At 37.3% G+C, this 15,829-nt stretch overlaps 1 protein-coding gene across 3 annotated transcripts in view; it reads right to left on the bottom strand.

Moving 5' to 3' along the window:
- LOC150076723 (ADP-ribosylation factor-binding protein GGA1-like) overlaps positions 1–15,829 on the bottom strand; it is a 303,671-nt gene that overhangs the window by 270,637 nt on the left and 17,205 nt on the right. For all 3 annotated transcript variants that reach the window (XM_090385588.1, XM_090385589.1, XM_090385590.1), the window contains 2 exons: positions 14,986–15,084; positions 5,449–5,607 (listed from right to left, as the gene is read on the bottom strand). In XM_090385588.1, the coding sequence (XP_090241714.1) occupies positions 5,449–5,607; positions 14,986–15,084 (258 nt within the window). The remainder of the gene's footprint in view (positions 1–5,448; positions 5,608–14,985; positions 15,085–15,829) is intronic.

Genomic DNA, 15,829 nt, shown 5'->3' with positions numbered 1-15,829 from the left:
AGTTTGGAGGAGTGTGATGACTTTTCGAGGTACATGTTCAACCTCTAGTAGTTTCCATAAGGCAGGCCGGTGGACACAGTCGAAAGCAGACTTAAAGTCAATGAAAACAATGACGGTTCGCTGTCCACACTGGATCCTCTCCTCCATCAGCTGACGAATGGCAAAGATTTGATCACAGCATCCTCGCCCGGGTCTAAATCCTGCCTGTTCTTCTCTTATTGTTATTTAGCTTCAGTTTCTTGTTTAATGCAAACTAAGTTTTTGTTAATAATACTGGGGAAGTTAAAACTGATGTGTAATAGTAGATTGAAATTTATTTTTTAAGGTACATTAATATAAAGGGCTCTGTATAATTATTACCTATCTTGTTGGCAGAAGTAATTTTGAAGTCTTTTTGAAGGTCACATAATTATTTTTATTTTTAAAAAGTTATAGTACCTACTGTGATCATTAGGTTACAATTTTGAGTACGTCTCAAAGTATTTTTTACTTATTTCTGAGAACATAGTATTGATCCACAAGAAACCACTGGTGTGTTATATTTATATCAAACACATATTGTACTTCCATTAATCCTGATATATCTGCTTTTTTACTAATTTTTTTGTTTGTTCTAAATCTCTACCGATATGACAAAATTTTATTGAGTTCTAAGTACATTACTATTCCCAAATGTCCTATAACAATGTGTGCATAATTTGGGTTAATGTACAAGATGTGGCAATAATGTTCCCACATTGGTGCTGTTGCAGTCGTGTTTGAGGAGTTTGAAAATAAATGGAATTGATATGCCATAGTTCAAAATTCCTTCAATAGATGGCAGTAGATGGATTATCCAATAGACTGCCAGGTTGCAAGTAACAACCAATTTCATTAGTAGAGCTATGTCGCACGATAGTTCCATGTCTCACGATTTTGCAATGAGCAATGAACAAATATCAAATTTTACTTTAAAACAGGAAAAATTTACAACAGAACCATATGAAATGCTAAAAACTATTTATGGTGATGAAACATTAAGTCATACCAGTTTGTGCATTTGAATGGTACAAGCAGTTCAAAGACAGATGTGAGGATGTTCACAATGACCCAAGAATTAAGCATCTATCAACCTCTCAAAATGAGGAGAGAGTTGCAAAAGTTTGGGAAATTGTGACAAGAGATCATTGTTCAACCCTAAGAATGATAGGGAGATGATTCGTCAAATCTACATATGAATCAAATATGAATAAGGAGATGATTTGTCAAATTCTACATGAAGGTTTAAGGAAGACAAAGTATACAAAATTTGTGCTTCACAGCCTTAGAGATCAGTAGAAGCAACAATGAGTGTCATCATGCAGCTTGTCAAGACAATGCTAATTTCCTCAACAGTATTGCCACTGGAGATGAGTGTTTCAGTATGACCTAGAGGTTGATTTGTTGGGCAGTATGGCGAAACTTGACGATTTAAGCATGGAAAGGATACATGCTATATGTTTATATTGTCTTTTAGATGTGTGTGTGTGTTGGTTAACCTACCTGATAGGGTTAATTAAAGTGTATCTGTAAAATGGATGGAGTTTACATGCTAAAGCTGATTTCATCATTATTGCTTCGTTGTAGAATGTTAGAATTTTCTTTACTGTCTTATTAAGAGTGTTCTAATTGATGGCTTGTGTCATGTGATTACTTCTTCACATAAGTGAAAGCACCCTTCTAGCAATGGTTAAATTAAATTAATCTCCAAAAATGATTGTAGTTTTGATAACCAAATTGGGTATTTACTTATTGCCGTAAATAGCGATTTGTCTATTCTTCTCTAATTGAGAGAAATGTTAAATTGCTGGCTTTGTAAATAATGGAGACTTGTAAGGTAAATAATGTGTGTGTGTAAAAACTTTGTTGGCTTTGCCCATACAGACAGTTCCTGGGTTTACTAGTTTTTTTTCCCCAAGTATCAACAAAATCGAAAATATGAACATTATTGCAAAAAATGAATGTTAAATATTCATAAATACTGCATTCCAAACCATGTGCATAGCTATACAATACAGTGTACCCCACTTTACGATATTAATCAGTTCCAGAGACACCATCATATCGTAATGTGAACCCAATAACACACTGTTTTTTGGTAATTCATTTCAAGATGTTGGAAGTTTAAATTTTCGCTGTATAACTAAGCTATTTATCTCTGTAAAATGTCATTTTTAAGGGCACGAGTGTGACCTTAAGGCCATCTAAAAGGTCATGAGTGTGGTTTGTAAATTGTATTAGTTACCAATTCAAATCATTAAAAGGCACTACACTTTCATCATTATCATATGTTCCATTATAAGAATCAATTTTAAACGCCTTTGTGATATTTTTCTAAAGCACATTTCTGGAGGTCATGACCATAAAACAATAAAAACAATTTGCGCTTTTCAGTTTATTGGGCTTTTCTGTTAGTGCAAGCAATTATAAATGGGTAGTAAACTCCATGTTATTGCATTTGCAAAAGTACTGATAGCTGGAATTGTGGGTTTTTACGTTATTATGGCGAAATGTGTTTCCCCTTTACTGAAATCTTCAATTGTATAAAAAACATAAATAAATTTTCAGAATCTTCTCTTCATTCTTTTTTTTTTTTAAACTTCGTGAACTTGTTACTCCACGCGAATTGTGTTAGTTGTGATTTGTGTGTGCCGTTAAAAAATGCTTATGCACGCAATCGTGAAATTTATAATTAAAAGAGAAGGTTATCTTGGAAACAAACGCCTCTTGAAACATTTCTGAAGAAGACGACTCCTTGTGCAACAAACCAATAAGTGCCGATTCAATAATGAGTAATCAACGAGTGTGCATTTAGTCGATGATGATGATGAAGAATAAACATTCTTTAACATTTGTAAGTCGTAAATAATTTCTTTATTATTATCATTTGCTTGATTTTACAGGCTACATTTTCATTTCTTTGGATAAATCAATCATTGTTTAAACAAACTAATTAGCTAACAAATTTCATTGTTGAGAATGTAACCCCTATTTTTAACGTTATGTCTATGGGAAATAAATTCCCGCTTTACAAGCGCACGCTAGGAACGAATTAACTCGTAAAGTCGGGAACTACCTGTACATATCTCCACAAGGTGTTGCGGGTCTCCTGTGGTAGTGCTACTCGTACATAAAAAGTCACCAAACTATAACATCCCCCTCCTCCAGCAGAATGCCACAGACTCATTTGCTTTCTAAAAATGTGTATACACCCATCAACAGGACTGAGATGGAAGCAGGATTCATCAGACCAGGAGAGAAATTTCCACAGTGAGCATGGGTACCCGTTACAGCTGACAACTCGTGTAGGCTATGGCAGTCCATTTGGGTAGATATCTGGGCCACTGCTGTGTTGCTGCTGTGTTATGAGATGAGATACACGATGCTCACCATGGGCATTGACCACATGTGGCTGTCCCACCTTTGGATAGTTGTTCAACTGCTGTTGAGCCAACCATGGTTCACAGACTCATGACATCTCTGAATGGGAGCACTTAACCATGTTTGCTGTTGTCAAGGTACTGGCAATCTTGCCCAAAATCATTCCCCATTTGAAGTCAGGAAGATCTCGATACCAACCCATTCTTCCTCGCAGAGGAAGAATGGGTTGGCATCGAGTGGTTCATCATAAAAGATAAAATATCACATCTTGACAGTTTCGCCATAAGTGGATGGGATTGCTAAGAGCATAATCCATGTTAACGTAAGTTGATGTTGGTTGCATAGCACAGCAGTATCTGCACTGGTGTATATGAGGAGGGTTCAAAAAAGATTTGATTCACCCAGAAGTAGTTGTTTTAGAAATATTCTTTTTTTTTTTTTGTTTGATACCTTGAAATCTCTGTAGCAACCACACAAAATTTGGTTTTGATCTCAAGTCTTTTTTTTTGTTGTTGTTTTTTTTGTTTTTGGGTTTTTTTTTTTTTTTTTTTGCTGCACTGAATGAAGTGAAGTGTCACAATGGATAAAGTGGAATACAGATCAATCACTGATTTGGTCCCTCTTTCTGCAAGGGAAAATACCCAAAACAATCCACAAAGAAATGGTCACTGTTTATGGAGAAGACTGCCCAGGCTATAGTATTGTTGCACATTGGTATAAACAATGTGGAAGAAACTCAGTGCATGATGAAGAAATCTCAGGATGCCACAACTGCTGTAACAGAAGAGAGTGCTGCAAAAACTGGGGAAATTAATCCTGGAAGATCACCACAATAGCATCAAAGAACGCAACAGCTCCAAATTAGTACAGGATCTGTGGAGAACATCCAGCAACAGTTGCATATGAGTGCGTGCTAAATGTATTCCCAGATTTCTGACCCCTTACCAAAAGTAGGAAAGGACACAATATGCACATGAAATGTTGTCGATGTGCCATGAAAAAGCAAGGAGTTTTTTTTCATGGCTAGTCACCATGGATGAAACTTGGATCCATCATTAAGGTATCAAAACTAAACAAATGTCAAAACAATGGAAGCATGCAGAACCACCATCCCCTCCAACCCCCAAAAAAGGCAAAGGTACAACCAAGTGCTTGAAAGGTGATGCAGTAAGTTTTTTGAGATCAGCAAGGTGTAATTCTAACAGATTATATTCAAAAAGGCTGTACTATAATGGTGAAGTGTTATTCCAACCTCCACATAAAGCTACATGCTACTATAAAAAAAAAAAAAAAAAAAAAGGGTAAAGCTGTCAAAAGGTGTGAGCCTGCTTCATGATAATGGCCCCTGAACACTCCTTGTATGCTGCAGTGAGATGTGCCCATAAATGGGGGTTTGAAATATTGCCACATCCTGCTTATTCCTCCAATCTTGCATCCTCAAACTGCTTCCTCTTTCCTCCCTTGAAGTCCTTTTTTCATGGAAAACACTTTGCTGCTGATGATGAGGTGATTTCTTCTGCCAAGTTGTGGGTGGTTTGAAGGACTGTCAGAGGACTTCTACAAAACTGGCCTGCAGTGCATGATGAAGAAATTGTACTAAGATGTGTCAAAAATATGCCATTTTGTTTGGTGACTATGTTGAAAAAATGTAATACATGGTGTCTGTTTCAACCTTCTATCACAACTACTTCTGGAGGGAATACAATTTATTTTTGAAACTCCCTCATATGTCTATACAAATGTTCATAGCCTGAATTGATTGCTGTGCATACTAAAAACCAGAATGACTCAGTGACTTACTTCCTCTTTCTGGAATTGGCTAACTACAATTCTGACTGAAGAGATCGTTAAGAATCCCTCCAGTCTTTGATGAAATTCTAACCTATACCTCTGCCCACTTTTAAGGTATGCAATGCAATAATCAGATAGTTAAACCATATTCATTTGTAACAAACTAACTGGTCATTTTATGACAATAGAAAAAATTAATGATATAATATAATTGATACTATTTTACGCTACCATATTTATCATAACTGAAACACATACCTCTATAACATGAACAGGATCTATATTAACTACTCCTTGCCTTTTCAGCATCTGATATGCTTCAAATATTTTAGGTTCTTGTTTCAATTCAATACTCCAAGCAAACATAAGTTCAATAATTTTTTGTTTCACTTTTGGTGATGCTCTTGTGCCTAAATACTTAAAAAAATAATAATAATTAGATATCATCAAACAATAATAGGTAACTGAATTATGAAAGGTGCAAATAAAAACAGGATAAAAACAATTTAAATTTGAAAAAAATTTAAAATTTTATTCAAACATTCTGACGTTACCTAAAAAAAAGAAATGATTAATACAACAAACAATCTTACCAAAATATAAAATGTACAGTCATAAATAACCAAGACTAATTTTATTGTGCGGCTTATACAGGGTGATTGGATGCATCACCTACAGAGATATGATCTAACATATTACAACACACATCAACAACATTCATCAAAATTTTTTTATTTCTAGTATGGCTATAACTAATTTAAAACTCTATGAATGTAATAGAATAGTGTAATACATATAATGTAAACTCAAAAGCATAATACATATTATTGCATTTAGGTATCTATTTATAGTAGAAGGAAGGGAGTTAAATCATGTGTGGTCCACTTGATGTCAACAGTTAAACATCATTAAAGGCTGAATAAGTATTCTCATTTGAACATGAAGGATTCTTTAGAAAAGGGTATGCCAAGGATTTATCAAGCTCTACCAGAAAGCTAAATGATTTTGAGATATATGCGAGGAAAGTGAAAGAAAAAAAAAGTGTTAAATCTTAACATAAAATAGGCACCTAGGGCAGATGGAAGCTATCCAATTATATTGAGGAGGAGGGGTAGCAAAGAGGATAAGCAAACCCTTAGCCATAATTATGAAAGTATCTTTGGATGCAGGGGAGGTTGCCTTATAGACTGGAGATGTGCAAATGTAGCCCCAATTCACAAAGTGGGGAGGATCAAAAGGTGACAAGTAATTGCAGACCTGTTAGCTTAACTTCCATTCCAGGGAAAATAATGGAGTCACTAGTTAAAGAAGTAATGCAAACCATCTAGACAGAAATGCAATTATACTGCAGTCACAGCATGGATTTGTTAAGGGGAGATCATGTCTGACAAATCTGACTGGATCCCATGATGCAGTAACAAAAAGAACTACACACAAAATATAATTTTGATATTTTAGCCTTGGATATCAGGAAAACTTTTGATACTATAGCACATAAAAGGCTGCTGTATAAATTGTGCATTAATGGCAAGTTACTGCTATGATAAAGGGATTCTTTATCCACTTTTTTTTTTTTTTATAGAAGGTAGAGCATTAGTCAGTACAGATATAGTAGCTACAGCTGATTGGTCCTTCTGTGAGAGTTTTTGTAAGCTTAATAAATAGCATGCATTGGGAATAAATGACTCCTCCGGTAGGAGTTGTTTCAGTTTTTTTTCCTAATGGAATGTCTCCCTTCAACCTTCTGAGCATATGAAAGTTTATTGCTATTTATAGGCTTTGCCACTTTTCTTGCCTCCTGGTACAATATTTCACCTCCATCTTTAAACTTTGTATCTCTTTTTCCTCTTTTTCACCATTGGCATGCTCAAGAGCATGCAGAATGCTCTACTTGACAGTTACTACATGTTGGTTTTGAAACTGAAAAAACTAATTTTATGTTACTTTGAACCATGCTGAGCACATACAAATGCATCAAAGAAAGGCCATTTGCGAGTGTCCATATTTTTGACACTTAAAGCACCTTAAAGGAGAATTCAGTATATATGGACTTATTGGGCAGTTCAAGTAATGTAAATGTTGGAATTTAAAGCAAAGATGAAGTTCCTAATGGGACTAAATTCCCATCCCTACACATGAATATTACAGCTTTCAGTTATATTTAGTGTTTCAACCTCCTCATAAAGCTACACGCTGCTTAAAAAAAAAAAAAAAAAAAAGGGTAAAGCTGTCAAAAAAGTGTGAGCCTGCTCCATGATAATGGCCCCTGGGGGATTACTGTAATCAAAATTCGTCCAATAGCACACACTTGAAAGAGCTATTCTGAATGTGCCTACTGTTTTTGTTTCTATCAGGATTTCTACCAGAAGACAACAATTGAACCAATTCAGGAGAACCTAACAAAAGGGCTAACAAGCCTTCAAAGGCCCTTCCGAATAAAGACGGGAGACACTTTTCCTATGAGTTTTTCAACAGTGGAATGGATTATCAGGAAGCAATTACCATATTTCTTGCCACATAAGGTGCACGAGTATAAGACGCACCCATAATTTAGCAAAGATTATTTAGGAAAAATAATATTTTTTGAGGAACTGATTAATTTTATTGCACATATCAACATCACCTCAAATTCATTTTAAACAAAAACATTTTATTAGAGGTGAATATTTTTATATCACCATACATACTAGGGTGAACCCAAAATATTTTAATCATCTCAAAATTCATATACAAAAATATTATTCTAATTCATCTTTAAAGAACAATAAGAAAATGAGACAATAAAAGAAAAAAGCAAGTCTTTATTCATCTTTAAAACCTCAAAATCCATCACTTCTATCATCCTCATCATAATGATCATCACACTTCTCATCCCCATGGTCAATGCTGCTGCCTCATTCCCTGAACTGTCATTCTCATCAAACACAATATCATCTTCTGTGCCATCCAAGGTGTTACTGATGCCACACTTCTCAAATTACTTCACAACTGTCTCAGTCTTTATTGCATCCAAATAATTTTTTACCCATTTGTCGTATGAAGAGACTAACAGTTTCTCATCACCTGAGAAACTGTTGGTCTCTTTATACGACCAATAAATATTCAGTTGTGTTGTAGTGCCTTCATCCATTTAGTCCATTCTTCTTTCATGAAAGCTTTAAAAGGCTTGTTAATAGAAACATCTAGCGGTCATAGTTGGCCACCACATGGAATTACAGCAAGTTGGTTTTTAACTTTTCCACCCACCACTCTGTGGCCTCTGTTTTATTATGTGCATGAAATTGGTCCCATACCAGTAGAGCTGGTTTCGTAAAGCCACCAGGATGCCATGGTCACAATTTTTCCAGGCATAGTTTGACTCCATCTTCATCCATCCACCACTTTAGCATTAGCATTAGCATTAGCATTAGTAGAGGCATTTGATGCAAGAAAGCAAGCTTATGCAGCATCAGCCAAAAAAAAAAAAAAAAAAAAAAAAAAAAAGTAACATAAATAAATAAAAATAACCACTTCCACTTCACCCCTCTGTTCGTTCGAAATACCTGTCCAGCTGAGCCTTAAACTTATTTAGGCTATCAACTTCCACGACAAGGGATGGAAGTCTGTTCCACCCACCAACCACCCGCTGGCTAAAGGCAAATTTCCGCACATCTATCCTACATCTGTCTTTCCTCAATTTGAATTTATGCCCTCTCAGGTGATTTTTCTGAGCTAGAGGAAGAATCCCATCAGCATTGAGCATGCTCAAACCATTCAAGGCTTTGTACACCTCTATCAGATCACCCCGCTGGTGCCTAGTTTCCAGACACTGTAATTTGCAAAACTTAAGCCTTTCTTCGTAAGAGAACCCCTTTGTCCCATTCACCAATCTAGTTGCCCTTCTCTGTACTCGTTCCAGCAGCTCTACATCCTTCCTGAAATGAGGCCTCCAGGCCTGTATACAGTACTCTAGGTGTGGCCTGACCATTGCCTTATACAAGGGAATAATCACCTCCTTATCCCTGCTAGAAAAATTTCTATATATCATTGACAATACACCATGAGCTACTCTTGCAGCTCGTCTGCACTGCTCAGAGAACTTCATATCTGCCTGCACCACCACCCCCAGGTCCCTTTCATTCTCTACCACTGTCAGTGTAGTACCACAGAGTTGATACGTTGCTCTGGGGTTGCTGTTTCCCATATGTAGTACTTTACATTTGTCAATGTTAAACTTCATTTGCCACCTCGAAGCCCATCTGCTCAACCTTTCCAAATCCTGTTGCAGCAGCATAGTGTCAGTAGTGTCCTTGACAACCCTGCCAACCTTTGTATCGTCTGCAAACTTGGACATTAAGCCTGATATACCATCATCAATATCATTTATAAATACAGAAAACAATAAAGGCCCCAATACTGAACCCTGAGGGACTCCACTAATAACATTAGTCCACGATGAGCAGTGTCCATTGATTACCACTCTCTGTCTTCTCCCCCTCAACCACCCCTTTATCCATAGCAGCAACTTGCCTCCAATGCCACACTGCTCCAATTTGTGCAGCAGTCTTCCATGTGCAACAGTATCAAAAGCCTTTCTAAGATCCAAGTATATAATATCAAAGTTATTCCCTGCATCCAGTTCTTTTGTGACTGCATCATAGTATCCAATCAAATTGGTCAGGCAAGACTTCCCCTTAACAAAACCATGCTGTGTCCTAGCTATAACTGAAGTCTTGTCTAGATGATCCTGCAGTGCTTCTTTCACCAGTGCCTCCATTAATTTTCCGGGAACAGAAGTTAAACTCACAGGTCTATAATTACTTGTGTCAGCCTTTGATCCCCCTTTGTGAATTGGGGTCACATTTGCACATCTCCAGTCAATGGGTACCTCCCCTGAGTCCAAGGAAGCTCTCATAATTATGGCTAAGGGTTTGCTTACCTCCTTTGCTGCCTCCTTTAATATAACTGGATAGATCCCATCCACCCCAGGTGCCTTTCTTGTGTTTATCTTCAACAATTTCTCCTCCACTTTGCTCTCAGTTATTACAAGATTCTCTAGCTTACTGCTAGAGTTGAATACACCTCTGGCATTCCCCTCGCTGAATAACTCCTCATGTGTGAATGTCGATGCAAAATATTCATTTAGTTTGTTAGCTACCCGAGCAGGGTCATCAACAGTTGACCCATCGATCTCAAGTGGACCAATCTGATTCATCCCCTTCCTTCTAGAGTTTACATAAGTAAAGAACTCTTTGCTGTTTTTCTTCGCATCCCTTGCCAAGGATCTCTCGTAATCTGCCTTCGCCTGCCTAACCTCCTTTGTAACTTGGTTACAGATCAACTTGTATCTATCATAGGCATCCGTGTCACGTGTTAATTTGTATGTATCCCATGCATTTTTCTTCTCTGCCATATGCCTCATTAGTTCATCTGACAACCATTTAGGCCTAAACCTTGAACAATATTTCTTAGTTGGTATGTAAAGCCTAGTAGCTTCCACGATAAGTTCTTTGAATGCTTCCCATTTTGAATTTGCTGTTGGCAATATCATCAGTTGATCCCACTGTATAGAATTTAAATACTGTCTCAGTCCATTGTAGTCGCCTTTACGAAAGCAATACCCCTTCCCTTTACCCCTAATGGTAGTTACCTCTTTGAGTAACTCCCACTTCAGCACACTGTGATCACTGCCACCAAGTGGTTCATTTATCTGCAGATTCTGAATGCATGAAGAATCACTACTGATAATCAAATCAAGAGTATTACTCCCTCTAGTTGCCTCCCGAACATGCTGATGTAGAAAACAATCATCCAATAAATCCACAAAAGCCTTGCTACTGTGTGAGTGACCAGCCCCCAAATTCCAGTCAATATCTGGGAAATTAAAATCCCCCATTATAAGACTCTCTGATTTACTGGCCCACTCTATTTCTCCGAACAGTTTCTTATTATACTCATCAGAGTCATTAGGCCTATAGCACACTCCTACTCTCAATTTTGATCTCCCAATGCTTATGTCACACCAAACTGACTCGACACTGCACTGTCCAGCGATGTCGACTGGCTTCACTTCCTTGGATTTTATGTGTTTCTTAATTAATAGCATAACCCCTCCTCCCTTCCTATCCTGTCTATCCTTTCTGTACACATTGTACTCCCCAAATTCCAGTTCTGCATTTCTTATATCTGTGTGACACCACGTCTCTGAAATCCCCACAATATCTGCCTTTGATGTTTTGAGCAATACCTCAAATTCATCAAATTTATTTACTAAACTCCTAGCATTGGTGTACACACAAGTATACATGCACCTGTTCTTTTTCTTAGCTACCCTAACACAACCCATGTGTTTACTTGTACCCCAATGATTCCCAGCAGTCTCTGAAATATCCTGCATCTTATTTTCCAGGCTGCGGCTCATTCCAATAGAAGCAGTGCAAGAATCACTTTCACCTCTGCCAGTGGCTACTGTTAATCTATTAGTCCTTGTATCCCCCCAATCTAGCAGTTTTCCGACCCACCTAACATTGCCTCGATAGCATCAGCAAACATTCTTGCACCCTTTCTATTTAAGTGTATCCCATCCCTGTAGAAGCAGTCTCTCCTGTTAACAAGTACAGACCAGGCTGAAAAAAATTCTACCCCTTGAGCCCTGCACAATCTTTCCAGGGCCGAATTGATTGACAGGGCTCTCATCATATACTCCCTCCTATCGTGTCTGGGCAGAATTGCAGACACTTTCAATTTCAACCCTAATTCACGGCTTTTTTTCATCAGTGACCTGTACTTGTCAAGTAATTCCGCCGGTCTCCTACTCTTAATGTCATTAGTGCCAACGTGTACAACTATATCACCTTTTGTGCCCTTAAAAGATGATATCCGCTCTACAACGTCATCAACCTTTGCCCCTGGCAGACATACCCTGGTCCTATAAAAGAAAAAAGCAAGTCTTTATTCATCTTTAAAACCTCAAAATCCATCACTTCTATCATCCTCATCATAATGATCATCACACTTCTCATCCCCATGGTCAATGCTGCTGCCTCATTCCCTGAACTGTCATTCTCATCAAACACAATATCATCTTCTGTGCCATCCAAGGTGTTACTGATGCCACACTTCTCAAATTACTTCACAACTGTCTCAGTCTTTATTGCATCCAAATAATTTTTTACCCATTTGTCGTATGAAGAGACTAACAGTTTCTCATCACCTGAGAAACTGTTGGTCTCTTTATACGACCAATAAATATTCAGTTGTGTTGTAGTGCCTTCATCCATTTAGTCCATTCTTCTTTCATGAAAGCTTTAAAAGGCTTGTTAATAGAAACATCTAGCGGTCATAGTTGGCCACCACATGGAATTACAGCAAGTTGGTTTTTAACTTTTCCACCCACCACTCTGTGGCCTCTGTTTTATTATGTGCATGAAATTGGTCCCATACCAGTAGAGCTGGTTTCGTAAAGCCACCAGGATGCCATGGTCACAATTTTTCCAGGCATAGTTTGACTCCATCTTCATCCATCCACCACTTAGGATGAACATGGACAAAAATACCTGGTGGAATTTTTAACTTTGGCAGAATTTCTGTCTTGAATATGAGAAGAGGTGAATATTTTGTTCCATCAGCAAAACGAGCCAAAACAATACTATAGTGTCTCTTCATGGCCTGATATCTTCAGAGTTACTGATTTTGTACCTTTAATCCACACTTCTATTTGAAAGTACATCAAATGTTAAACGTACTTCATCCATATTACCAATTTAGCCAAGCTTGTAGTTTGTGTGCTTCCTAGCATTAATTATAAATCTGTGAAATTCCAGGATGTGGTTTTCACTTTGTTCTGGCATTTTATGGGATATCCATTTTGTGTCCTCATAGCTAAGCCATTTTGCTCCATAAATTTATAATATCAACTTGTTGTGTCACCAAAATCATCAAGTCCCTTTGCAGCTGCCCTGCCTTGCCTCAAAAATTATTGTTTTTGTTGACACAAATATATCACAGTTCCTCTGCTCTATTATCAAACTATTCAGTTCTTTCTCAAGTCTCCTGCCCATTTTTCTGTTGGTCAATGAGGGCTAAGCATTTTTTTTTTCATTGCTATACTGAGTTTATCTTCTTGTTTCTGCCACTCCCAGAGCTTCTCTGTTGGTAGTGATCCAAAATATCTTTCTGCACACTGTTTCCATGTTCCTTTGGGTAACTGATGACTTGTAATTTGTAGCCAATTGTGTAAGCAATTCCAGTCTTTTCATTGTTGATGCCATCATAATAGGGTAATGGTAATCTGAAATTTATAGTTAAGGTTGAAAAGTGTGCACGTGCACAGTGGCTACGACTGCACCATGAAAGCATTCATTACAGCTACACCATAAAAATATTCATTACAGTACCTTAACAGATCCAGCAAGGTTTTTTCCCTCAAAGATAAAATTAACCAGAAATTTATTCGAACATTTTTAACATCAGCAGTCACGGGCTTGAACCCCGATCCACTCAAAGAGTACTATTGCACTTGCACTCCTGACCACTCGTCTAGGTCAGGCCTAGCATTAATAGATACGTGATGCAAGAAAGAAAGCTTATACAGCATCAGCCAAAACAAACCCTTCCCATTTCACCCATCCAATCGCCCCAAAAGTTTGTCCAGTTCTTCCTTGAATTTATTTAAGCTATCAACTTCCACAGTGACTGATGAAAGTTTGTTCCAGCAATCAACCACTAGAGCCACCTCCGACCACCACTGGCTAAAGGAAAATTTCCACACATCTTTTCATAACATTTTAGCAAGAGTTTAACAAAACTAGCAGCATATTGGTAAAAACTCTAAAATAATTGGCAAGACAAGACATAATAACATTGCTCATTTATGATAGCCATGACCGTCACCTTCATCAACTACCAAGATCCCTCTTTCTCAGTTTCCAGGGCATGGAAAACACCATATTCCTAGAGTATTGGTCCTAAACCAAGGCTGTGTCATCTAGGACAGTGTCCCAGAAACCTTACTCGAGTACCTTGCCTCTATTCAAAAGGGGAAAGTCAGATTAATTAATGGCCCATGTCTAATGATCCATCTCTGCTCTCACAGACATTGTTTCTACCATATGGCTTTTCTATAGATACCTCTGTGGGCACTGTTCTTCAGAACTAGCATCTGTAATTTCACTACTATCTTCCAAACCAGTCTGAACATATGACTCAACTAGTCAACACCCATTCACAGAACTAATTCCTCTTCCTCATTGTATCTCTCTTACTTCTATTCTCTGGAACAACCTTCCTTCACATACATTTCCTGAAAATTTCAAATCTACAGAAAATCAAGTCTAATGACAACAAATCTTGTCTTCTCACCTTTTACCCAAGCTCTAAGTACCATAGGTTCTAATACATTTCATATTTGGAGCTTGCCTGAAAAACGCAAGCACACTGCTTTATATGAAATATGCAGGTAAACATTCATGCAGTGCAAAAACAAGATATCGTGCATTTGATTGCTAAGTTTGCTGCATAATTAAACTATACACACTCATAGCTAGTTTAACAATGGACTTCTGTCCATACTTAATATGAAAAATAGGTGCTGGAAATTGTGATGGCTGTCAGGTTTCCTACAACCAACAGCTTAAGCATACATCCTATCAACTTGAATGTTATTGATGGTGCAAATCTGATTTCTCATATTCAAGTTGTGAAAGAAGCCTGTAATTAGCAAATCTAAATCTAAGGAAAGATTGTGAAACAAAAAAGAACTATATACTATATAATATTCTTTGCTATTTCAGGCAGTTCCAAAAGCTGAATACTTACTTTTGGAGAAACAACTTTAATCATTTCATTTAGAAAACGAAATTTCCCCACTTCATTGTGAAATTTTGTTCCACACTGTTTCACACTTTCCTCCAGCACCTACAAAACATTTTTTTTTTTTTTAATTTAAATATTAATTAATACCACAACAAACATTACAATAAAAGAATATCAAAAAATAACAATAAATGAAAATCAGAAAATTCTCATGTTTAAGTTGCTATTTATCAAAAGTTCATTAAACATATAGCACATACAATGCCTTCCAAAAGTATCCTTCACTGCCACTCACTTCAATAGTGAGTCAATCACCCTTCTGCTATTACACACTATATGCTCTGGAGTTGGGAGTCCACCACAAACAATAGACAGCAGCATGTATAATCATTCCACCTGCAGAAAAGTGACAAGTTGAGCTACCAATGTTTCAGTTCATTTCATAAGTGTTCCATAATGTTCAAATGAGGACTATGCTAGTCATTCCAACTTTTGTACTTTCATGTCCACGAACCATTTGTGTATGCTGAAACAAACATGCATTTGTACAAGGAACTGCCACAACATTGGAAGCAAGAATTTTTTTAAAATGTTAAGGTAGGCATCAGCATTCATGGTTCTTCACATGATCACCAAAGGAACTAGGCCAGGGGTGGAGAACCTACAGCATGCATACCTAAAGGGGCACGTATACAAATTTTTTGGGCACATGGAATCCAAGCATCCCAAAATAATTGAGTCAACTATTGAACAGTTTCTTTCAAGATTTGTCAAGTTCAGGGAATTGGAAGAAACTGCAAAATTCATTAAGTTTGCAGACAGTGTAAAACAAGCTGAACTGAACTGA

This window comes from Mastigoproctus giganteus, chromosome 12 (genome assembly GCF_048544385.1).
Source record: "Mastigoproctus giganteus isolate SK-2022 chromosome 12, ASM4854438v1, whole genome shotgun sequence".
Classification (NCBI taxonomy): domain Eukaryota; kingdom Metazoa; phylum Arthropoda; class Arachnida; order Uropygi; family Thelyphonidae; genus Mastigoproctus; species Mastigoproctus giganteus.
Note: the sequence above shows the minus strand (reverse complement) of the source record. Positions and strands in the feature narration are given on the sequence as shown.